Here is a 25,021-nt window from a genome sequence, read left to right as displayed (position 1 = left end):
CGGTCAAGGACTGCTATTCCCAGCAAACGCTGCGCCCCCCGACTGCGAAGGGCGGAGCGGCATCATGGCGGCGTCGGGAGCCGGTGACCCTCTAGATGCTAAGAGTGGAAAGGCCCCTTTGGCCCAGCGCATCGACCCGACTCGGGAGAAGCTGACGCCTGCGCAGCTGCAATTAATGCGGCAGGTGCAGCTGGCCCAGTGGCAGAAGACGCTGCCACAGCGGCGGACCCGGAACATCGTGACCGGCCTGGGCATCGGGGCCCTGGTGTTAGCTATTTGTATCCGTCTGGAATGTAGACTCAGGGAGACCGCATATGGGGGCAAGAGAAGGGGAGCAAAGACGTGTAGGAGGGCAGTGTGGGGGTAGTAGAAAGAGCCTGAACTGTGAAAGTCTAACGCTGAGCCAAGCGTTTACTGTCATTTTAAGGTGCTCTTTTTAATATTAATAATAACGGAGTTGGGGGTCAGGGCTCGGAAGAGCAGGGAGATCAGCTCGCTGGTTTGGGAGGATAAGAGATTAACAAGTGTGGTGGAAGCAAGTCTAGGAAAAGGGAATGTGCATATTCCAAGTGATTTCCCTAACCCACCTCCCCAGATGGTTACACCTTCTACTCAGTGTCCCAGGAGCGTTTCCTAGATGAGCTGGAGGATGAGGCCAAAGCTGCTCGAGCCCGAGCTGCGGCAAGGGCAGCAGGACCCTGATCCAGATGGGCATTGCTCATCTCTAATCTGCTGGAGCCCCTTCACATGATGGATGATGCCCCATGACCTTGTAGAAGTGGAAGCCTGCTCACAGCATTACTGGCCACCTTACTAACCTCGGACAATGATGGAGCCCAAAAAACCAGGGATTTATGCATTTGGCCATCGTCAAGGGAACATTGCCTACCTCACACTCACTGTGTGTGGCAGCTGAGCCCTTGTAGTTTGTTTTCTTTTTTGAAAGGTATCCAACCATGGCTTTTCCCAAGCATTCTGACTTTGTGTTTTTTTCCCCTTCATTTCCCAGGGGCTTCGTGGAAGGACAAGAGGTGGACTGTTATGGGAGTGGGTGTGGCAGCTCTGTGCAGTGTTGGAGCCTATAGGAAAGATGGGGTCAGGTTGAGAATAATAAACTGAGTCATCTCTCTTGGAGTCAGATGAGTGTGTTGGGGCTGACACTTCATGCTGGAAAGCTCCACAGGCAGTAGCTGCAGCACAGTGGCATTGCCCCAGGGAGCTGTAAATGTTTAACTAGAATTACTTTTTCCGTGAGATCTTTCCACCTGATTTAAGGGAGAACTTGTGGTGGGTCACCGGGCTGTTTGAGACCGAACCACATCTTAGGGAAAGAAAGGTCACTCTCTGTCCTCTACCCTCAAGAACAACACACCAACTTTACTGCCTTTTCCCACCCCTAGAGAGAAAAGTAGATGAAGGATGAAGGACAAGCGGCTTTTTTTTTTTTTTTTTTAACTTCCATTGGGGCCTACCTGTGTAGGCCTAGGATGGAATCTAGATAGTGAGGTAGATCATTGACTTCACAGTTTCCTCATGAACTACTAGCAGGAAACCAGAAGGTTGGGCAGCTTCTACCCCAGCCTCTTATTGTGAGAGGAGAGTCCCTTCGAAGTCCTCCCCTTCTTTATCCCACAAGTTTTTGTCCCCAGTTCTTAAGGCCTGGCAGATACAAATTCAGAGTCCGAGTTTCCAGTATTTTTTATTGGCTGCTGCTAATTCTGTGTGAGAACACCCTGTCCGCTGCCCAGCTGGGATTATAACCTGTGGAAGCATCTGCGCTTGGGTGGGATTGCTTAGTGGTTGACTTGGCTGGGGAGATGGCAGGGACGAGGATGGTAGGCTGCAGAATTTGTGCCTTCTACACACAGCAAATAGTTCTCACATGCTTGGCTCTCCCCTATAATAGAACAGCACTCTCCATGCCCCTTTGTCCTTCTACTCCCTCAGTGCTGAGATCTTCCTTGCAGAGTTGTGTTGATTAGCACATTCTGAGAGCATGAGCTCCATGGTGGGTCCTGGTGTGGGGGAGACACGGGGCTTCTGTTCTGAATTCACTGGAGGGAAAAGAAAAAGCACTGAGGAAACCTCCAGTGTGGGATGAGAGTGAAGCTGCAGCCAGTAACCATTCCCTGGGCTCTCCCTCCCTTGGGCCCGCCCTCACCATCCTGCCAAAATCCCCGGCGAATGTCACCCCCTTGCTTGCCCGCTGCTCCTGGGAGCCGGTGCTGCTGCCACTCAGGGAGTTCCTTCGTATGATGCCTGGGTGCAGGATGGGGAGGGAGAGCACTAAGTGAGGGAAAGGGCCACGGGGAGAGGTGGGGTTAGTTCCCCCAAACCAAAGGCAGACCCCCTAGGCCTGGAAGAAAGCTGCATCACTAGGGAAGGGGACTCTGGAAAGACGGGAGCCTGGCAACTGCAGTCTCACCAGGGCCTGGGGGCTCGGAGCGCTGCAGGCTGTTGCGTCGGGAAGTGGGGAAGCTACCCTTGGAGAGGCGGCGCTGGCGGCTCGAGAGCATAGCAGCAGGGGCCACGATACCCGGTGGGGGCTGCTTCCCAAGCCTGCTGTACAAGTCCTCAATTTCCTTTTTCTGTAGTGTTTGTAGTGCCTCCACCTCTGACAAGTGCCTGAGGATGTACCAGGAGCATGAGAGAGCCATCTATACACTTTGCTTTCCCAAGTCCACTTCTTGTCCTCCATCCTCCCCAGACTCACTTCTGCCGAAGACTCTGCAGTTCAGCCCAGAATTCTTCATCCTCCCCACTGCTCTCTGATTCCTCACTGCTCAGACACAGGCTGCTATAGGAGTAGTTCATCCACACTGGGCTGGGATGGCTCTGGGGTGGGGAGCTGTCTCCCACTTGGGGCTCCTTCCCACTGTCCTTTTCCTCTTCAACCTCAGCCCCCAAACCCTCGGCTGCACGGTCACTCTCGGCCAGAGCCTCCCTGGCCTCTGGCCCGCCTCCAGCACTATCCTCTGTGTCTGAGCTTTCTGAGGTTAGCTGAGGGGTTGGAGGCTTCAGGGAACCAGAGAGAGTTGGGGATGTTGGTTGTGGGGAAAGAGGTTCAGCTGGTTCCTTGGATGAAGTCACTTGGAAACGCCCAACAAGCTGGGGCTTTCCCTCTGTAGAGAGACAAGGAAGGAGTCATGGAAGGAGGGAGAGAAATCAATGGCAGTATACAAAGTGGATTGAGGATAACAGACAGGGGAAGGTCAGTGGTCAGTGTCCTCACCTTCAGAGATGGGCGCCAGTCTGGCTTCACCCATGAGTGGCCGAGCAGGATTTGGGGAGGCCTACAAAGCATGGGTCCATGAGGAGAGAAATTATCCAGAAAGGAGTCCCCTTAATCATCCCTCTTGGTTTCCTACTCACCTCACTCTCCAACTCAGCTGTTAAAGGTGAAGGCCTCTCCTGGCCACAAGGAGCAAGGGGAGGAGGAAGGGGCAGGCTTGGACAGGGACCAGGAGAGGCTGGAGGAGACTGGGAAAGGAGCCCAGGTGAGGGAGACAGCAAGGACTGGGCCACAGTCATGACAGCCAGTGAGAAGGCACTAGCCAGAGAGAGGAGAGGGGCTGCTGTGGTAGAGGGGAGGGGAGAAGAGGAGGAGCACGGAGGAAAGGAATGAGGTATGAGAGTGACCTGGGAACAGCTGGGGGAGACGGTGGGTGAACTGGGGAGAGAACTCTGCAGAAACTGAGAGGATGTGACTGGAAACTGGGATGTACTTGGGGAGAAGGGAAGTGGAGAGCTGGGAGGGTGTGGAGAGAGATTTGAGAGTTGGGAAGAAATTGGAGAAAGTGGGGAGGGGCCAGGCTGATATGGGGGAGAAGTGATGGGAAAGATGGGACTTGGGAAAACAGGGGTTCCAGGAGAAAATGGGTTTCCAGGAGACAAGGGGGTTCCAGAAGATGGGAAGGTGGAGAAGGCTGCCCAACTGCTCTGCTCCAGGGAGGTAGTGCTCTGGAGCTCTGCTGGGGAGGAGGTGTGTTGAGATTCCAATCCTCCATCCCCTGAGCCTTTCCCAGGAGCAACCCAAGGGTTTGGGGGAGTAGGGACAGAACTCAGTACATACCACTGGATGGGTTGGAGAGGGGGCCTGGGAGGACAGGCAATGGTACTGGCTCCTCCTGAGGGAGAGAAGGGGGCCCACAGTCACAATGGGGAAGAGCCTCGTCTTAGATGGAAGGTTTCAGACTGGGGTTCTTAAACTAGGACTCGTGGACCTCTAGGAGTCCACGAGTGAATTTCAGGAATTCAAACATGTATTTGCTGAAATATTTAGAGGTAAATGACATGATGTCTGCAACTTAAGTGATTCAGAAAAAATATGTGCACACACATATAGAGGAAAAGAGAAAGAAAAGGCGAATATGGCAAAAACAATAGGCAAATCTAGGCTAAGAGTATCTAGGAGTTCTTTGTACACTTTTTGAAACTTCTTTCTGTAAGTCTGAAATTATTTCAAATAATGAGTTAAAAGTATGCATTGAACACATTTTTCTAGAATAAGGGTCCATGGCTTTCATCAGAGGCGAAGAGCCACTATTTTAGATTTCCAGAGATGAAGAGGATTAGATCCTCTTCAAGGTGACTAGTGAGGCAGAAAGTAATGAAGCCTGGAGCAGAGTCCATTTCCCCCTGGAGGTGCCCAAGGGGCCTGACCTGAGGGCCCAAGGGGTCTTCAGCAGCCTCCACAGGGCCAGTATCTCTCTTCAACAGGGTCTCCACTCGCTGGATAATCTCCCGAATCCGGCTTAAGAATCCAGCTCGCTCCGAAGGCAGAATGAACTCATTATACACCTGGCAAAGGTCAACAGGAAGGGGAGGGAGGGTTCAGTTATCCCACTGATCTCTCTCTTTTTCTGCACTGATCTTTAAAATCTCTTCTGCCAAATATATATATATATATATATAAATTTTTTTCAATCCTCATCCAAGGATATTTTTCTTTTTTTTTTAGTAATCCTCACCCAAGGATATTTTTCCATTTATCTTCAGATAGAGTGGGAGGGAAGGAGAGAGAGAGTGAGAGAGAGAGAAATAAACATCGATGTGAGAGGGACACATCTACTGGTTGCCTCCTGCACAACTCCAACCAGGGCCGGGAACAAACTGCAATCGAGGTACGTGCCCTTGACCGGAATCGAACCGCTACTCATTGGTCTGCAGGGTGATGCTCTAACCACTGAGCAAACCAGCCAGGGCCAGAGGATATTTTTCCATTGCTTTTTAGAGAGAGTAGAAGGGAGGGAGGGAGAGCGAGAAAGAGAGAGAAACATCGATGTGAGAGAGACACATTGATTGTTTGCCTCCTGCACGACCCCAACAGGGGCCAGGGATGCAACCTACAACACAGGTACATATCCTTGACTGGGAATCGAACCTGCCACCTTTCAGTCTGAGGACCGACACTCTAACCGCTGAGCCAAACTGGCCAGGGTTAAAACTGGTATTTAATAAATATCTACAGTGTGTCAAGCACTATGTGGTATTAGCTACTTTTTTCTAAGCTGTAGCTAACATTCATAGGATGCATGTATACACAAGAGGCTTTACATATCTTTTTTTTTTTCAGGGGAGAGCAAAACGCAGTCCCCTACTACTACAAATTATGCAGTTGAGTTTCCCACATTTGGGGAAATCACAGGGGTCAGCACATCCAGAGTGCAATGGATAAGAGGCTTTACACATCATATCACATTAAACACCAACAGCAGCTTTCTGGCCACTTTATTATCACCCCCGTTATAGAGTTAAGATAATCGGTGCTCAAAGAGATTAAGTTCAATCTGCCCAAGATCACAGGATTTGCACCCAGATCTGTCTAAAGCCAAAGCCTGAGTTCTTTCCACTGTTGCCTTGCATGCTTTTGGACACAACTCCTGCTCTCATGGGGCTTATAAAGTATACCACACAGGTGTGCAGACACACATACACACTTAATAAAAATAAGGCAGTAAATGGTAAATATTACGTTCAATTCCACAAACACTAATTGAGTACATACTATGTGTCAGGCATTGTACTAGGTACTTTGAGAAATACAGGGGAGCATAAAACAAGGTCCTGGTCCTGAAGAAGCCCAAGATCTATTGAAAGATACACACACACACACACACACACACACACACACACAGAACTCAATACATTACAAGTCAGCCCATGGTAGGTAAGGCATTTATAACTGAAGGATAGATAAAAATGCTATTCCAGGTGGGGGAAAGAGAGAGTTGTTTTTTGTTTGTTTGTTTGTTGTTGTTTTTATCCTCACCCGAGAACATTTTTTCATTTTTTGTTCAGATAGAGTAGGAGAGAGAGAGAGAAACATCGACGTGAAAGGGTCACATTGAGTGGCTGCTACCCAGACGACCAACCAGGGCCGGGGATAAACTGCAACCGAGGTACATGCCCTTAGTGGAAACCAAACCCGGGTCTCTCTGGACTGCAGGCCGATGCTCCAACCGCTGAGCCAAACCAGCCAGGGTGGGAGAGTTGTTTAATGGGTATAAAGATTCATATTTGCAAGATGAGAAAGTTCTGGAGATCTGCTTCTCAACAGTGTGAATATACTTAATGCTCATGAACTGTGTACTTAAAAAGGGTTAAGAGGGTGCCCTGGCCAGTTTTCTCAGTGGTTAGAACATTAGTCCACGGACCGGAGTCCCAGGTTCAGTTCCCACTAAGGGCACGTACCTCGGTTGCAGTTTGTCCCCAACCCCAGTTGGGATCTTGTGGGTGGCAACCACTCAATGTGTCTCTTTCACATCAATGTTTCTCTCTCTCTTCCTCCCTCTCTCCCTCCCACTCTATCTGAAGATAAATGCAAAAATGTCCTCGGGTGAGGATAAAAAGAAAAGGGTTAAGAGGGCAAATTTTATGTTATGTGTTTTTTAACCACAATTTTAAAAAATGCTATTGCAAGGACAAAGCAGGTTATACTATCCAGGAATGGGGGTGAGGGGAACTGGAGAATCTGGGATGCCATCACAGAGCTGCATTTCGAAGGATGAGTAAGAAAAACAACCCTTTATTGGGGACCTACCATGTGTGGACACTTCTCATACATTATATCATGTTATATCCTTTTCTTCCTCATATGTATTATATCACATCTCATGAATTATATCAGAACATCTTTGCAAAGTAGGTATTAATACCTACATTTTATTTATGAGCAACTGATGTTCAAAGAGGTTACGAAACATGCCCAAGTTCACGGAATTAGTAAATAAGAGAGCTGAAATTTGAACTCAGGTCTTATGTGAAAGCCCGCCCTTTCCTCTGTTCCATGCTTTTCAACAGAAAGACAGGGGCAATGCAGGCAGAGAGAACAGCATGAGTAATAGTTCTGAGGCATGAAAAGGCAAAACACATTCACAAAATAATGGAGACAATATAGCTGAAAGTGTTGTGAATTTTAAAGACCATGTTCCAGAATTTGGACCTTACTTTGTAACCACAAATAGCCACTAAAGATTTTGGGACAAAAGCAAGGTCAAATTTAACTCTCAGGAGAATTCTGCTGCAGGGAAGTAGAGGGTGGGCTGGTAAGGAGAGAAAAGAGGGCAATGGATCCTAGGTTCAGGAATCGGGGGCTCTGTGGCAGTGTGAGATCTGAGTGGGCTTAAAAGCCCAGGACAGAAGTTTCTCAGGCAAGAGATGAGAGACCCCGAGTCTGCAGTTGGAGGCAGAAGCAGTAAAGTATCCAGCCTCTTCGGAGGACCATTTAGAAACCAGGGTGACTGGAAGAAAGATTCTGGAAGGGACAAGTAGCTTGATTGGAGGTGATAAACTTATGTGCCAAGTGATATTTTGTTTGTATCCTGGACACAAAGTGAATGACATGATAGAGGAGAAGCTTTTCAGGAGAGAGTGCTTGAAGCCTGATGTTTCTCCCATTCCCTTTCCTCCCTCACCCCAGAGGCTGACACCCACCACCCTCACTCCACTGAAACTGGTCTCCCACAGACCTTCTCCTGACAAATGCCAGTATGATCTTGCCTTAGGCTTCCCCCTTTAGGCCACCTCCTTAAAACTCTCCTTGCTCAGTTTTTACTAACATCTTTCAGGGCTCCTCCAACTTCTCAGGCTCAATCTCTGTGTCCTTTGATGACCTATCTTCCCTCCCATTCTGGAACTGGAGTTGTCCACTGAGACACACTCTCAGGCCTTCTATGCCTCTGGTTTTTCAGGCCCAACTCCCTTCACTTTCCAATCTATAATGACAACTAAATCCACCTCTCTCTCTAGCCCTGCCTGACCCATATCCCGTTTCTATGGAGAATCTTATCTTGCCTGTCTGTCATTCAAACTCATCATGACCTCTAAGAAAGCTCAATTTCATTTCCAACTTCCCCTCTCCTTTGATGATCTACTTCCAATAGTTTCTTCAAGCTACAAGTCACCCTTGATATCCCTTCTCCCGAACACCCTATTATATCAACTCAGCAAATATTTATTGAGCGTCTGCTATGTGTATTGTACTATGTCAATAAATTACTGTATTACAGAGTAATTTATTGTCCTGAAACCCCCTCCTCCCTCCCATATAATCTGTTCTTTCTGATCTACACCTGGCTTCTTGTACCCACCTGCCAACTGGATTCCCTACCCCTAACCCGCTCCCATATCCCATGGCAGACTGATCTTTTATTGTTAATCCTCACCCAAAGATATTTTTTCCATTGATTTTTTTTTTTAGAGAAAGTGGAAGGGAAGCAGGGAGAGAGAGAGAGAGACAGAGAGAGAGAGAGGTGAGATGTGAGAGAGACACATTGATGGGTTGCCGCCCACATGCACCCTGGGGCCAGGGATTGAACCTGCAACCCAGGTATGTGCCCTTGATCAAAATCAAACCCAAGACCCTTCAGATTGCAGGCTGATGCTCTAACCACTGAGTCACACCAGCCAGGGCCAGACTGGTCTTCTTAAAACCTATTCTCACCATGTTACTCTTTGCCTAAATCTTAAGACCATCTATATTCCAGGCCCTCTCCACATGCCCAACCTTGCTTTCAGAGGGCTCCTATTGGAATCCTTAATTCTAACGGTCTCCTCTGGAAGCCCTCCCAATACCATATTCCAAGTCACTATCTGCTTCTATGCCTTTGCTTGTTTTCCCCCACGAGACATGCCCTTTCCACCCTTCACTGCCATTCTTACCCATCTGTCAGAACTCCTGCCCCTGGCCCATCCTTGTACTTACTGCCACAGTATCACGTGTCTAGCATGTACTTCACTGTAGCTCTTGTGTATACTCTATGTTAGTTTCAAATCGCTCCAGCTGAAGATCCAAACCTCACTGGATAAACAAATCTCCCGCAAAACAAGGGCAAAGATGTTTTCAGTGACACTGTGCTAAGTGCCAACAAGTGCTTTAAAAACCCTTGCTGGCCCAGCCAATGTGGCTCAGTGTGGCTCAGTGGTTGAGCCTCGACCCATGCATCAAGAAGTCCCCAATTCGATTCCTGGTCAGGGCACATGCCCAGATTGTGGGCCAAATGCCCAGTGGGGGGCATGCAGGATGCGGCCAGTTGATGTTCTCTCTTATCGACGTTTCTGTCTTTCTCTCCCTCTCCCTTCCTCTCTCTAAAAAATCAATAAAGAAAAACTATTAAAAAAAGACCCTTGCTGCTGGATAAGAGGATGGGGAGTCTGGCACCAGGGAATATCAGGAGGGAGACTCTTGTCCCAGATCCAAAGACTCAGTCCTCATCTTTCTCCCCCTCACCATGGCAGCTGCAATTTCTTCTGGGCTGTCCCCATCCAGATCAAATCGGAAGGTCACCATCTTGCTGTTGTGCGTCTGGAGCTGGCACTCAACCACTCTGTCATTCTGATCTGAGACCTTCAGATTGAAATTCAGCAGAAGGGAGGAGGTCAAGCCCTCTGTCCTCATCATATGTCCCCACCCCACCCCAATCAAGTGATGTGACTGATTGGAATTGAAGAGAAGTAGACCCTGCTCCCAAAGTCTAGTATTAGAAACTGGCTGCCACTTAGATGCCAGTCACACATTGCTACTCCCCTTTTCTGGCTGACCTCCCCCATCCTCCTGACAGTTCCCTCCTGGCCCTGAAGGTTGTTCCCCATCTCCCATGCCTTCCTTACACTAGTGACCCGAAGCCGGGATCTGGGTCTGCGCCGGAGATTTCTCCCAAGGGGTCTTCTGATGCGTCCCATCCCTTCACCCACATCACTAAGGCTGGATGCTGCATCTGAGGCGTAGCTACAAAAAGGAAAGGAGATAGAAGGAATGTCAGAGTGGACACTGGGACCCCAGAGCTCCATATGTCTCACCCTAGCACCCCAACTCATACCAGAACTTACCTGTCTCCAGGGGAAAAGTCACTGCCAGGCCCAGAACGTGGAATAGACAGAGCAAAAGCCTGAAATGGGATATGGGTTCTTGAGATCAGAGAAAGATCATTATTGGGATCCAAGGAGATGGTTTCAAGGAGGCTGAGGTACTAGGGATATGGAATTAAGGAAGATGAAGACAAGAGTAGTGGATTTCCAGGGACATGGGGCCTGGTCATGGAGTTGGATTTCACAAGGAGGGAAATAGATCATAGGCTTGGAATAGCTGGGAGCCCCCCAGGTGACCCCCTCTCACCGAGGGCAGGCAGAGATGGGACTCAGCGGGGCTGGATGGCACCCCTCTAGGGGGCTGAAGGGCAGGGTCTGAGGCATCCAGGAAGCCGGAGGAGCTGAGGTAGCCATCAGTCTCGCAATCCGCTGGTGGGGGAGGGAATCAAAAAAGGGGAAATAAAGGAGAGTGGTGGCAGAGGAGGGAGCTTGCCTGCACAAGGAGGGGCCTGGAGCTGTCCAGGAGGAGCTCTATGGCTAGATGTGGTCAGTGACAGTGTTGCTGGGTTGAACTTCTGGGTAGGGGGCAGAGGAAGGGTTCTGGGACCTAGGTCCTAAGATCAGAGGTGACTTACAGGTGGTAGATGAGTAGCTGGCATGGCGGAAGAGGAACGGCTGGTGCTGGTCTGCCTCTGGCTCCTCAGGCTCCGGGGGGAAGGAACTGGGGAGACCAGGAGTCGTGGGGACATTTGCTGGTGGGGGTTCTGGCTCAGGGGGGAGGGCCTCCAACTCCCTAGCTTTGCGCAGCTTCTCACGCTTTCGTTGGATAGCAGCCACCCGTTCACGTACTGCACGGGCCACTGGCTGGTAATCAGCTTCGCAGACCAAGCCCAGGGCCACCTGGAGTAGGAAGGGTGAGGAACACAGGTTGAGAACCCCATCTAAGACTCATCAAAACACTTTCTTGGGACCTCCAGGATATAGGAGGAAGGGCACCAACACTTATTGGTTACCTACTATACCTATTAACTGACAACTTCTTACATTATCATCATTAAATCCTCACAACATCCTCCTGAGGTAGGTCTTATCAACTGCATTTTAGAAATAAGTGATCAGTTCATGGTTATACAGTAAGTTAGTTAATCAGTTGCTCTCACTTGAGGGAGGAGGTTGGAACATTTGGCAGTATTTGGAAAATTTTTAGTTGTCACACTTGGTGGGGAAGGGGGTTGGTGCTACTGGCATCTAGTAAGTAGAAGCCAGGGATTATTCTCAACATTCTACAATGCACAGGACAGTCCCCAAAACAAAGATGTCAGTAGTGTCAAGGTCAAGAACCCCTACATGTAATGGGTCAGAATTTGATCTCAGGGCAGTGCTACATTTCAAACATTTTCTTGGGTTCTTGACCCAGACCCACATAGATGATCCTCATCTTTTTTCAACTTTCATTTTTCTATTGAGATTCTTATACTCTCTCCCTTCCCCCTCAGGCCTTCCTAAACCAAACCTCCGATCTTCTTTCCCCACATCTTTTATCTCCCATATATATCTCTCCTGGTCCCCCGGTTTCTGTTCATCATCTCTTTATTCATTTCAACAAGCTTTGCTGGGCACATAAAGGAGGTAGGGCTTAACAACCAGGGTTTAGATAGTTCTGCCACTTATTTGCTTGTCACCTTGAATAAGATATTCAACCTCTCTGAGCTTTCAATTCCTCATCAATAAATCAGGATAAAAATCATTCCATGCAGGGGTGGTAACAATGATCAAATGCATGTGAAAGTGCTCTAAGCCATGTACACATGTGGGCTATTAATGAGCTCCTACCATGTGTCAAGCACTGTCAGGGATAGAAAAATCAATAAAACAGTCTCGGCTCTCAAGGAGTTTATAATCTAGTAGAGTAGAAAGACAGAACTGTATCCTGGTGGAAAACAAGACTGATGGTGGTGGACCCTGTAACTGAGGACCTGTTGATGTAAAAAGCAGCATTTACTTTTGACACTAGAGGGATAGACTTCCTGAAACTGACCATTCTGAGCATGGAGGAAGAAAAAAAAAAAGTAAATAAATAAATAAACAAAAAGAGAGAGATGTGTATATGTGTGTGGGGGGGATACAAAAAAATAATAATAATAAATAGGTCAATAAATCAGAGAGAAAGGCATTCCAGAAACATCAGATTAGTAGGAAGTAAAGCAGGGAAATTGGAGGACCTAAGATCTGTTCTGGAAAAGAAAATCATCAACCTATTAAACACAGGGTGTGTACACTGGTGTGTTAAGAAGGAAGGCGCAGGGGGACACTGGCAGGAGATGCTGAGAAGAGTGGGTTGGGCCCCTCTCCCACCACCCCAGTGTCCCCCGCATGCCCACTGCAGGGCAGTCGTCCTCCACTCACCATCTCCTGAGCCACCTCCTCAGCAGCATCTCGACCCAGCTGGAATAGGAACTCAATGGCCTGGTTGTCCCGTGGGCGTCCTCCTCTGCGAGCATCCTCCATGCGTAGCCAGAGTTTGAGGTCAGGCTTCTCGCCGTCATCCTCTTCTGCTAGTTCCACATGCACGCCACGCTCCTCTCGGAAGAAGGCGTGAGCCAGAAGGTCCTGGATGGTGAACCTGACAGGGCAGCAAAGCTGTGAGGGGAGCCCTCAGAGCCGCCAGCTTTTGCAACCCACCCCAATCTCACTCCCTCCACCCCACCTCTCATTCTTATCGGTGCGGATGCAGCCTTCAATGATCTCCTTCACCTCCGGCATCTTCACTTTGTGGAAGCTGTTCGGCTTTGTGCCCTGAAGAAGGGGTTACATTAGCCTCAGGCTCTCTGTGCCCCAGTTCTTGGCTTGACAGGCACCCCCCAACCCCCCGCCATCCCCACAAACCCGAGTCATCAACACTTGCAGTTGCAAGAAGTACCACAACTGCTACTGGGAGATGTGATTTCAAATCCCAATCCCCCCACGTATGGACAGTGTGATCTTAAACAAGTCTGCCTCTAAGCCAGTTTTTTCATTTGTAAAATGCTGGGCAAACGCGGGACACCTGGAAGTGGAACCATTTGTTAAACTCTAGGGAGTGCTACACACACACCATCATTATTTTTTTTTAATCCTCACCTGAGGATATTTTTCTATTTATCTTCAGACAGTGGAAGGGAGGGAGGGGGAGAGCAAGAGAGAGAGAAAGGGAGGGAGAGAGAGAGAAACATCCACATGAAAGGGAGACATCGACTGGTCACCTCCCTCCCTCAACCAGGGCCAGGGACTAACCACAACCGAGGTACTTGCCCTTGACCAGAATCGAACCCGGGACTCATTGGTCTGCAGGTCCACACTCTACCACTGAGCCAAACTGGCCAGGGCCACACCATTATTCTAAATAGCTTGTACTGGAGGGGGACATGTGTGCATACACTATCCTTCGGTGTAAACCAGGGCATCTTTGCATCTGGCCTGTTTTCATTTAGGGAAAAGGGCATTGACCATGGGCTGGTTGAGACAAAAATGGAAGGAGACCTGGAATTCCCTCTCCTCCCTGCCTTCTCTCACCGAGGTGACCTTGCGGTAGATTTGTGCTGCATTCTGGCACTCGGAGTAGGGATACTCGGAGGTAGCCATCTCCAGCATGCACATGCCAAATGCGTACACGTCCACGGCTTCATCGTACTTTTCCTCATACATCTCTGGGGCCATGAACTCCGGGGTCCCTGTAGGATTCACAGCAGACATTAGGCTGCAGAGCCTTCCTTCTGGCGGTGTACATAGGTTAGGCGGCCCTCCAGTTCTGGAGTGCAAGTGGCCAACCCTTCCCCACTGCAGTAGAGGGGAGGGGATGCCACAGTTCTCCCCATTTTTCCCATGTTAACTCCGTGGAACTCGAAGGACCCTGCTGGAGGAAAGGGGGACCACAGGCTCTCTTCTGATGTGGGGGAGGTAGGAATGGCAAGGACCCTCCTGGAGGGACGCACCGATGACACTCTTGGCAAAGGAGGCACGCTTAAGCGTGGCCAGGCCCAGGTCCCCGATCTTGACGGAGCCCGTAGGGCCGGTGATAAAGACGTTGTCGCACTTGAGATCTCGGTGCAGGATAGGGGGTACCCGGGAGTGCAGGAAATGAAGCCCCCGTAGGATTTGACGGCTCCAGCGCTGAAGGACTCGGGGCTTCATCTCTCGGAACCGCCTCAGGTATCTGGGGAGGGCACAGAGCCAGGGTTGTGGTTGGGGAGGGAGCCCTCACTGGGAAGACTTCCCCAGCTCCACCCTCAGCACTGCCTATGCATCTTCTGCAGCATTCTCCTAGCCTAGGTCTGCGGGGGATCCAGGGAGAAACTGAGTCATGGTGTGTGGTAGGTAGACATGAAGTTGTAGGGCTGAGGCCAAGGTGCTGTGAAAGCACCGGAGGGATGACTCACTTCCCCGGCATGGGGGAGGGCTCCACAGAGGAAATAACTGTGTTGCATCCTGAAGGATGAGCAGGAGTTCAAGGGTGAAAAGGGGAAGGGATGGAGACTTTCCAGGCAGAGGGGACACTGTGCTCAAAGGCATGGAAACAGCAAGCCACAGAGCAGGGTGGGAGGAGGTGCTGGGAATTTGGTTTGTCTGGAAGTTAGGCTTAAGATGAGGCTGGATCCTAAGGACTGTGAGCCCGTTAGGAAGTGTGGACTTTATCCTGAGAGCCATGGGAGACCTTGAAGGGTTTTTAAGAATGGCAGTGACAAGGTCAGGTTTGCAGTGGGGAGAGAGAACTTAGACTGCAGGAAGATAGGATCGCTTGGAGAGGAGAGGGGCACAGAGGGAAGGCCCTTTGAGGGGACTGCAGGTCTCCAGACCAGTGAGGTAGGTGGCAGTGAGGTGGGGGTGTAGATGGCGCAGTGAAGGCAGAGTGGGGAGATCCGAGGAAGGACTCAAAGACAGACTGATGGGGGAAAGGGATGCACAGAGTGGACTGAGAGGAGGCATCTGGGGAAACACCCACATTTTGGCTGTAGTTCTGTGTGGACTTTGCCATTCACCAAGGCAGGGACACAGGAGGGGTGGGTGAGAGATAGTGAGCCTCGCGCTGGACCTGGATATAGAGTTTGAGGAGCTGGAGAGAAGTTGCAGAAGCAATGGGACCTCCCACCACCAGCCCTCCCCTCAACCACCACCAGGCAGAAGAGCTCACGTCTTGAGCGTGCCGGAGGTCATGAGTTCAGTGACCAGCACGATGCAAACCTGGCCCCTCAGCACTGACTTCCACGAGTCATAGAAGCGGACGATGTTGGGGTGCTGTAGCCCCTTGAGCATCTCCACCTCCTCTGAGAATCGTTGCCGCTCGGCTCGAGACAGTTTCCGAGTCTGTGGGATAGGGGATGGGGGTCAAGGTCAAATCTGGCCCAGAACCCCTCCACCCAGAGGCGGTGGGGTGGGGCACAGCGGGCGGAGCTGGGAGAAGAGGGGAAGGGGGAAGGGTGAAGCTGTGAGATGAAGCTGGGTCGGTGGGATCACTGTCATAATCGGCTGTAGACCCCGAATTCCAGGTCCGCTCCCTCAAGCTGCTCCATGGACACGCCCATCCTGGGCCTGGGGCCGCCCCCTAGACCCCCTGCTGGACACAAGCGACTTTATGAAGTCCGGACCTGGAGCCCTGAGCTCAATAGCGCCTTTGTGGCCGCCTGGGCAGGCCGTGGGGCGGGAGGGGGGCGCCCGGGGGCTGGCAGCGGGCTGGCAGCAGGCAGTCAGACAGCGGGCAGAGAATTGGGGCTGGCAAGGGGATTAGCTCCAGAAATTGAGAACTTCTTAGAACCAGACAGGAGGTGAGAGGGCTACAGAAGGAGGTTCAGTGAAAGAAAGTAAGGATCAAGGACCAGGTTCCAGAAGTCTGCCCCCTGTACCACGGCTGTCACGCCCCTGTCTCGTCTCCCTCCCTCACCCCCACCCCTACCCCCACCCCTACCCCCACCCCAGTTTGGCCACCTCTCCCAGCCTGGCCTAGAGCCTGGGGTGCGGTACTGGCAGGAGCAAGGAGCAAGCACAGTGCCAGGGCTCTGGGAGGACCCTTCCCCCAGGCTCTGTCCTCCGTCTGAATCTGAAGCTGCTAGCCCTAAGTGAAAGCCCAAGGGGCTCAGCGCCTCTGGGTTTGGGAAGAGAGAGCCTAGGTAGGCAGTGGGATGAGGAGCAGAACTAGATTTGGGCCAGGGCTGTATGTAGCTCCTTGTTTCTCCCTCGCCCAACTAAGAAGTCCAGAAGTCTGACTGCTCCAGAAGGGGCCTGGGAGGGCCCCATCCTTCCACAACAGCTGAAATCTTCTGGAAGTGAAGAGGACCCTGCCCCAACTCCTGGCCTCCATCATCCCAGCCTCCTGTAAAGATCCAGCTTGAGGGAACAGGAGGACGAGGGTCATGCTGAGGGTCTCAGGACTTAGGGGAAGGGAAGTGGTGAGGTGAGCCACCTTCTCATGCCTGAACTGGCTCACTACCCAATTTCCCTCCTTCTTTCCTCCTCTCAGAGTTGAGTATGGGGACTTTAAAGTGAGAATGTCCAAACCCACAAGGGAGCCACCATACACCACCTGCCTCAGTTTCTCTTTCTGCAGCCCAGAATCAGCCAGATCCATGGATCATCAGAGCAAGTGGGACAGGAGTGTCTGGACATTTGACTAGAAAAATATATCCCTCCCTTGTTGCTGTCCCATGAGTCTCCCATCCCAAGACCTCCAAAGGGTCCCATCCCGAGATGCCACCGAGGGGGCACCCAGCCGCACCTGCAGCTCACACCAGGCCACCTCCACCGTGGTGTCGGTGTCTAGTCCTCGATACACCGTCTTGAATGAGCCACGTCCAATCTCAATGTCAAATTTGAGGTATCGGCCGTCTGGGGAGGTTGCCACGGCCTGGGTCTCAGTGTCCTCCTTTTCCTCCTGCTCCCGCCGCCGCTCCTGGGCTGCGGCTTCGGGGACCCTCGGCTGTTCCCGGGATCCCGGACCTCCTGAAGAGCACGCGAGTTCTGGAAGCGCAGAGTCTGCAGCCTTCACCGGGGCTCCCCCGGTCCACGTGCCCTCGGGGGGCTCTTCGGAGCTGGGCGGTGGGCTCCTGGGGGGATCGGGACCAGCAGAGTCCGGAGGATTGGGGGGCTCCGGAACTGGTGAGGTTGGCTGAGACCAAGAGCTCAGCAGCCCCAAATCGACGGAGCTTCGGCGGCTGAGACGGGAAGAACGCGGCCGGGGTTCAGTTTTCCCGGAGAAGCGGCGCGCACGGCGAGGAAGGGGCCCGAGGCGGGGCGGCCCTGTGGCAGCGAGAGGGGGCGGGGGCCGCAGGGCCAGGTCGGCCTCCGCCTGGGACATGGGCACCGCGGTCTCTGGGGCCGGGGGTGCCAGCATGAAGTCGGACCGGCGCCGCAGGGCGGTAAGGCGGGCTGCCGGAGAGGAGGAGGCCTGACAGACGTACTGGCTGGGTGCGCAGCACTCCGGCAGAGCTACTGGGGCCCGAGCCCCCAGCTCGCCCGCCGAGCCCCGCCCCCAGCCCCGCCCCCACCCCCCAGGGCTGACCCCCCCCCCCCAGCGGCGGGCGGTGTGGATTCTGGTGCACAGCCCTTCACCTCAGCCGTCGCCCCGCCCTCGGCCGATACCCCTCTCCTTCCCGCCTCCCTGTGCACCCGCCTTCAGGCCCATTCCGAAGAGCCGGGTGCGAGGTCGGGGTGTCCTCCCTCACTAAGAGTGCGCAAACCTGTTGCGGGGGTGGGGCACGACGCTCGCTAGGGAGAGGAAATGTGACCTCGGCTCCGGGCCTTAGAAAGGGGAGTAGCTAGGGGACAGCTACCACACTCCTGCACGCCCCAGATAAGATAGCGCCACCCCTCCTAGTCGTCCAGAGTAGCACCAGGCTGACAATACAGAGGTCAATGGAAAGATCTGGTTTTCTCTAACGCCACCATTCCCTCCCGGCGGCACAGGGATGGGTGTGTGCACCCCAGGACAAGCCCCACCCCCCAAACCAAGGACCCAGTCACCCATCCCTTCCACCTCCCTACCTTGACCGCAGCTTGGCCCTGATTAGAGTGGCTGTTTCTGCTATGTGGGCTCTTCTTCCTCCCCCTTCTATTTGCCAGTTTCCAATAAACCAAAGTCCGTGTCCGGTTTACTCCCCCTCAGCTCTCCTTGGCCTCAACTACCTCACCTAGACCAGATGGATGGAGGGAGGGGCTTCAGAGTACTTCAGGACTTTCAATGGGGGAGGTGAGGGAAGGGGGAGCCATTAAGTTACTCCAGTTCAGACACAGAAAGCAGTCTGTCCCCAAGCTGTGTTCCATCAGCACTCCCCCACACAGCCCACCCAGCAGATGTAAAACCACAGGCTCCCTGGAGCCCGCCAGCACTGGAGGACCGTTTCATTTACAAAGGCCATGGACCTTCTCTCCCCTCCTCTAAGCTGGGATTTGCTTAGGGGGTGGGGGTGGGGGGTAACCCTTCACAGCCCTCTCATGTCCATTTAGTAACATCAGACGCAGGCAGTGGGGTTGAGCTTTTTATTATTATAAATCACTGTCCAGCCCAGCCTCTCACTGCTGGGCCCCTTCTTCGGCCTCCTGTCTTCGTATTGCCTAGAAGGCTGCCTGCAGCCAGGGCTTCCATATCCCCTAGGAAGGATCCAGCACCAGCCTGAGAGGGGAGGCAACAGCAGCTACAGGGGTGGGAGGGGGAGAGACAGAAGCTTGTACAGGTGTGTGTGTGTGTGTGTGTGTGTGTGTGTGTGTAGTTACATATGTCAACACATGTAAAGTGCAGGGTTTACAGACTCTGGCTCAGGGACAATCTAGGACAGAAGAGGAGGTGGGGCAAGGAGAAGCACATCTCTTCTCTGTGGCACCTCAGCCTCACCCTCTCCCAGGGACACACAAATGGGGTAAGTGGGAAACCCATCCCTGGACTGAAGCCCTTTGGAGTCTGGTGGAGTCACAGATCCAGTCTGTGGGGACACTGGGTCTGTCTCCTTTTGAAAGCCCTGGAAGGGTGGGAGGTAAGGCATAAAGGGAGGCAGGTCTTGCTAGAAGAACTTGACACCTCGGCCATCACTGATGGTGATGATCTCCGCTTTGTGGTCCTGCTGGAGGGCCTGCAGAGCCCGAAGTAGGGTTGCCTCATCCAGCCCATGGAACTCTGGACAGAGAAATAGGGGAAGTCAGGGACATTCAGCTCCTTGGGGCTCAAGGCCTCTGAGGAGAGCAGTCTAGCTGGAAGCTATAACCTTATGAGGCCAGGATATACATGTACCATCTACAGTGCTGCCACTACCACCCATCCTTCCCTTGCACCAAAGGGTCATGGGTTCAATTCCTGGTCACAGGCACATACCTGGGTTGCAGGTTTGATCCCCAGCCCTGGTTGGGGTATGTGTGGGAGGCAACCAATCAATGTGTCTCTCTCACATCAATGTTTCTTTCCCTCTCTCCCTCCCTTCCATCCTCTCTAAAAATCAATGGAAAAAAGTATTCTCAAGTGAAGATTAACCAAAAAAAAAAGTAAGGATTGAGGATTGGAGTGCCCTGGCTTCATAGCTCGGTTAGAGTGTCGTCCTGATATGCCAAGGTTTTGGGTTCAATCTCCGGTCGGGCACAAACAAGAAGCAACCAATGAACGCATAAATAAGTGAAACAACAAATCAATGTTTCTCTCTCCCCCCCCCCCTTACTCTCTCTCAAAATTAAAAAAAAAAATTAGGCCTGGCTGATTTGGCTCAGTGGTTAGAACATTGGCCTGCAGTCCGGAGAGACCTGGGTTTGGTTCCCGCTAAGGGCATGTACCTCGCTTGCAGCTTGTCCCTTGCCCTGGTTGGGTTGTGCAGGTGGCAGCCACTCGATGTGTCCCTTTCACGTCGATGTTTCTCTCTCTCTTTCCCTCTCTCTCCCTCCCACTCTATCTGAACAAAACATGGAAAAATGTCCTTGGGTGAGGATAAAAAAAAAAAATTAGCATGGCTGGTGTGGCTCAGTGGTTGGGCAACGACCCCTGCACCAAGAGGTCCCAGTTTGATTCTCGGTCAGGGCACATACTCAGGTTGTAGACCAGATCCCCAGTGAGGGGAATGCAGGAGGTGGCCAATCAATGTTCTCTCTCATCAATATTGCTATCTCTCTTTCTCCCTCTCCCTTCCTCTCTCTCTAAAATCAATAAAGAAAAAATTTTTTTTTAAATTAGAGGGACCTAGAAAGTATTATGATGCTAAGTAAAATAAGACAATCAGAGAAAGACAAACACCACATGATCTCACTTATTTGTGGAATATAAGAAACAAAATAAGCTGATGAAAAAAACAGACCCAGAGACATAGAAAGGAGTATGGTTCAGACTGACAAACCTCAGAAGAGTGGGACAGGGGGAGGGATGAGATAAACCAAAGAACTTATATGCATGTATGAGTAACCAATGGACATAGACAACAATGCTTGGCAGGGGGGGATCGGGAGGAGGGTGTCTGGGGGTGGGAGGGAGAAACATCCGTAACAAAAATTAATTAATTAGTAAAAAAATTAAAAGTAAAGAGTGGAAAAAAGCTTTAGTCAGTATAAAATGAATATTTATACTTATTTTCCCCTTCTTGATTCTTTTGTCAGACTCCAACCCCGCATACATAATGAGTGACATCGTTTGCTTGCGAGCCAGAGGGGGCCTTAACAACCAAGCCTAGGGATGTCAAGGCCTTTGTCACTGGGCACTGACCCTAGTTGCACATCTGTAGCCATCATGAGGACCTGTCCTAACACAAAGAGGTATGGCCATATATCTGTACAGGAGACTGTTAAGGTCCAGTACAGATATATGCCCTTTCCTAGTTAAAAGGAACAAGGCTGGGAGCCTAGAGCCAGCTGAGTGTCTGGATATATGGCATTATACTGCAGGGAGATGTGAGAGGCAGGAGGCAAGCCCTAACAGGCTTGCACACCTCATCCCCTGTAGGGGCCCAGCTCTTGAGTCAGAAAGCTTGCTTTCTAAGGAAGCCTCCAGCTTTGCCCAGCCTGAGTGGTGTGCTGAGCAAGGCCACAGCACTGAAGTCATAGGTGATGGTGGGAGTAGCAAGCAGAGGCCTGCAGAATAGGGAGGAAGAGCCAAGAGCTATAAACTCTGTTGAGGCAGTCAGGACCTGGCAGAAAGGAGAGGCACCCCCTTTTCTCCAGCTAAGATGGGAATTTTTGGTGATTCTGGGGATCAGAATATGAAGGCAGAAATATAAGAGCTATGTAAAAATCAAACACTATGCAAATCATTGCCTGGCCAGAAAACAAAGTATTTAAAAGGGCTGAGAGTGTTGGCCAATCCCCTCAGCTAATGCACACAAATTTTGAGCCCTCTATAAGAACAAAAGGTGAAAGAAAGCCTCAGTCAGCAAGGAATGAGATTTTAAGCCTAATCTCCCACCCTGGTTCTTCATTTGGTATCTATACCCCTAATTCTTAACTTTTCATGAGTCACGAATGCTCTTGAAAATCTGATAATATGGACTCAATCCCTGGAAAAATACACATACATGCCTACAAACAAAATTTGTGGGGTTTTTTTGGTATGTGAATTCAAATGGTTTATGAAAATAATAGACATGCGTTAAAACCTTTGTATTATGTAGTATTTAGAATTCAGAGGCATAGAAATGGGAAGTCTGAATATCAATTAAACAGGAACTGGAGAGAGGATTCAGATGACAAAAATGGGGGAAGGGAAAGGCATTACCCTCATCCTCTGTGTCTTCCCCATTGGTCAGTTCATACAGGGTGAACACAGAGTTGTTCTGGCCACTCCTGGAAACCTATGAACACAAAAAATGGTAATTGAATAAGGACCAATAATCGCCTAGGAGAAGGTAAATTAGCCAGCTCCACCTCTCTGACCCAGGAATGGTACCTTGTCTCAAACCAGGGTTCTCACCTCTGTAGAGAAGTGGCTAAAACCCACAAACCCTACAGGTGCTATATTTATATGTGTACACAAACATTCAGAACCACTAAACCACAGGCCTTCACGTGTCTGAGGAGTGACCTCTCATTCTGGTTGTTTTCCTGTTCAGGAATGGGTGGCATGTATTTGTTATATTTGGGTTGTTGATGCTTCTTCCCCTCCTTTCTTTCTTGGGAATGTTTAGATCTGGCAGTGGCTAAGAATCTGGGAGACAGAGTCTGTCCCCACACCCATAATGTTCAGAACATCGCATTCATATTGTGGACAGCCCCATAAAGGTACAGTGGGGGAGGAGCCCCATGTTTTTTTTTTCTCCTTCCTTTCCCCATTTATCTTCTGTGGCCAGAGACTCCAGCCAACAATAGTACTCGTGGTTCCCAGAACTGCATTCTCCAAACATGGCCTCATGTAGCCTCTGGCCTCTAACAGGCAAAGAAAGGGAACTTCTGTGCAGCCATGGAAATTGAGTCACTGAAAGAGTCTTGCCTGGAAGACCCACACTTCCTCTTTATGCCCCCTCCCACTCTGTTCAGTCTGGATCTGGGAATACTAGGTATCTGCTGAGCACCGATACAATTCTCCTTTGCCATGTATTTGTCATTGCAGAATAGTCTCACCCACTGATAGATGAGTTTCCCCCATTCTTCTGGTCTCCGCCACATGATCAGGAAGCTAGACTTGTTCTTATCCAACCACTCGAGGTTCCCTGCAAAACAGATACGTATGAAAGCATGCTCTAAGAAGGGACAAAGAAGCAAAAACCAAGGTGGAACAGAGTAGAAGGGATCAGCTTTCAGAAAGAGAAATCCAAAATTTGTTTTACTATTGCTGTCTGTGAGGCACTCATTCTCCTTCTACATCTCTTCAGGTCTTAGGGCACAGATGAAGAGATTTTAACTTTGTATACCAGTGGGGGAAAGGACTTGGGGAATTGGGCTGTCTGCTGTACAGAGAACTCTGGGCTTCAAGCCAGGGGAGAGAAAAAAAATTTTTTTAAAGACTTGTGTTAATCTGCCCTTAGGAAAACCCAACTAGGAGTAAAAATAAGAAATCTGGGAAATTAAACCCACCTTTCTTCCTCAGTTCTTCTAATACAATCTGGATTGATTCCACAGGGAGCTTCCCTGGTTTAAGGTTAAAGAAATGGCATTAATGGAATAAACTGGGTGGGATAAAAGTTGAAGAGCCAGTCTCATGCTGAGAACCACCTGCTCTCCCCCCCCCCCCCCCATATACATATATGTACAATTCTCCAACGGGATATAATTGGCATTTCTTGGATATTAGGTAGAAGAATATAAAGACAAACTATTCCAATTAGAAGAGCTTTACAAAATGAAAGGTACTACATTTTCTCATCCTCTGTCTACTCTCCTTCCTGCACAGATATTTTAGGCATGAATCAGGCAGCAAAAACAAATAACCATTACTTCCTGGAAGGAAAAGAGTAGGTGGAGAAAATGACTCAAGGTAGTACCTGAGTTTGAGCCTTACAATGACCAGGGCAGGAAATTCAGTCAAAAAGGGCTCAGGCCCTGGCCGGTTTGGCTCAGCAGTTAGAGTGAAGACCTGCGGTCCAGAGAGACCCGGGTTCGGTTCCTGCTAAGGGCATGTACCTCGGTTGCAGTTGGTCCCTGATCCTGGTTGGGTCATGTGGGTGGCAACCACTTGATGTGTCCCTTTCATGTCGATGTTTCTCTCTCTCTCTCCCTCCCACTCTATCTGAACAAAAAACAAAAACAAAAAATGTCCTCGGATGAGGATTAAAAGGAAAAAGGGCTCAGGCTGAAAAGCTTGGGACTTGGCTTCAGGGCAGAAGTTCTAAGACCCGAATGCCACGTGGATACCCATCACTGCCTAGGACAAGCGGGTTTGGTGCTGCATTGGGGTTTGGGGTAAAATGGATGCCAGCTCTATATGGGAACCTAACTACTGTGGGTGAAGGGGATGTGTGTGAAGTCTGGGCATATGGCAAAGTGTGTAAGTGCATGTGTGTGGGCTATGGGCGATTCTGAGGGAGGATACGCTGTAGCTTCACGTTGTTGAAGAGCGGGCTCTCCTGAGCTTCCATCACCGTCATGCTGGACTGTTTGTGCAGGCGGCAGAAAGACAGGACCAGCGAGCACCAGGCGGCCAGCTGCTTCTGCCGAGTGTCCACGTTCGGCTGTAACCTGCCGGGTGAAGGGTGAGTTGCAGAATTACAGGGAGGGAGAGGGAGAGAGGCAGCACTTGACCGAGGCGCGTTTGGGGCAGAAAGTGAGGGACTGAGAGTGGTGGCGACCGAGTCCTTTCTCCCCCTCCCCAAGTGAAGGATCAGGGCTGAGCCCGGGGTCTGGGGGAGGGAAGGGAGGCACAGCGGGGCTTCTCAGGGTCTGAGCCTCACGTAAAGAAGGGCGGGAAGCGATACTGCCACGGCCACTCGAAACTCATCGCCATCGTAGTAGCCCTGGAAACCCGGAACCTTCGGCAAAGGACTTCCGGTCTCCGCTTCCGCACGTCCGGGCAGAAAGCACAGCATAAAGGTTCCGGACCTTTGGCGGGGGGATGGGGGGGGGGGGGGGACTCTTAAACTTTGCTTCCTCACAGCAGCATAGTTTGTTCATAGAACTGCAAGTAGAACCCAAGGTCTCCAGACCCCAACCTACGTTTGTGTCCACTATGCTAGGCTTGTTTCAATATTAACATTCATGTCAATTGCCATTTAAATTACTTGACTCACAATTCCCCAATCTTCTCAATTCCTATGTCCTTGGACACCACCATTCCTCAGGCTCCTGCAGCACCCGT

At 50.8% G+C, this 25,021-nt stretch overlaps 3 protein-coding genes and 1 non-coding gene across 4 annotated transcripts; 1 reads left to right on the top strand and 3 right to left on the bottom strand.

The window, feature by feature from the left end:
• The first annotated feature begins 45 nt into the window (after positions 1-45).
• Positions 46-1,134, top strand: LOC118634529 (cytochrome c oxidase assembly factor 3 homolog, mitochondrial). Its single transcript, XM_036269121.1, has 2 exons — positions 46-278; positions 596-1,134. Exons 1-2 carry the CDS (start codon positions 65-67, stop codon positions 700-702), a joined length of 321 nt encoding a protein of 106 aa, XP_036125014.1. The 5' UTR covers positions 46-64; the 3' UTR covers positions 703-1,134.
• A 551-nt stretch (positions 1,135-1,685) lies between these two features.
• WNK4 (WNK lysine deficient protein kinase 4) lies at positions 1,686-17,750 on the bottom strand. Its single transcript, XM_036268586.1, has 19 exons — positions 17,054-17,750; positions 15,476-15,648; positions 14,280-14,500; positions 13,861-14,018; positions 13,016-13,104; positions 12,715-12,931; positions 10,944-11,208; positions 10,616-10,737; positions 10,330-10,388; positions 10,111-10,228; positions 9,731-9,847; positions 4,663-4,800; positions 4,073-4,127; positions 3,373-3,971; positions 3,233-3,293; positions 2,714-3,122; positions 2,426-2,625; positions 2,162-2,259; positions 1,686-2,054 (listed from the first exon to the last, which is right to left on the bottom strand). Exons 1-19 carry the CDS (start codon positions 17,666-17,668, stop codon positions 2,052-2,054), a joined length of 3,717 nt encoding a protein of 1,238 aa, XP_036124479.1. The 5' UTR covers positions 17,669-17,750; the 3' UTR covers positions 1,686-2,051.
• LOC118635169 lies at positions 5,573-5,737 on the bottom strand. Its single transcript, XR_004960502.1, has one exon. It is a non-coding gene; the product is annotated as a U1 spliceosomal RNA (small nuclear RNA).
• Positions 17,751-18,799: 1,049 nt separating the features above from the next.
• VPS25 (vacuolar protein sorting 25 homolog) lies at positions 18,800-24,703 on the bottom strand. Its single transcript, XM_036268705.1, has 6 exons — positions 24,618-24,703; positions 24,260-24,405; positions 23,305-23,358; positions 22,852-22,940; positions 22,010-22,085; positions 18,800-19,444 (listed from the first exon to the last, which is right to left on the bottom strand). Exons 1-6 carry the CDS (start codon positions 24,668-24,670, stop codon positions 19,332-19,334), a joined length of 531 nt encoding a protein of 176 aa, XP_036124598.1. The 5' UTR covers positions 24,671-24,703; the 3' UTR covers positions 18,800-19,331.
• Positions 24,704-25,021: the final 318 nt, after the last annotated feature.

Source organism: Molossus molossus, unplaced genomic scaffold (genome assembly GCF_014108415.1).
Source record: "Molossus molossus isolate mMolMol1 unplaced genomic scaffold, mMolMol1.p scaffold_m16_p_19, whole genome shotgun sequence".
Classification (NCBI taxonomy): Eukaryota; Metazoa; Chordata; class Mammalia; order Chiroptera; family Molossidae; genus Molossus; species Molossus molossus.
The sequence above is the reverse complement of the archived record's forward strand: the minus strand, read 5'-3'. Positions and strand labels throughout refer to the sequence as shown.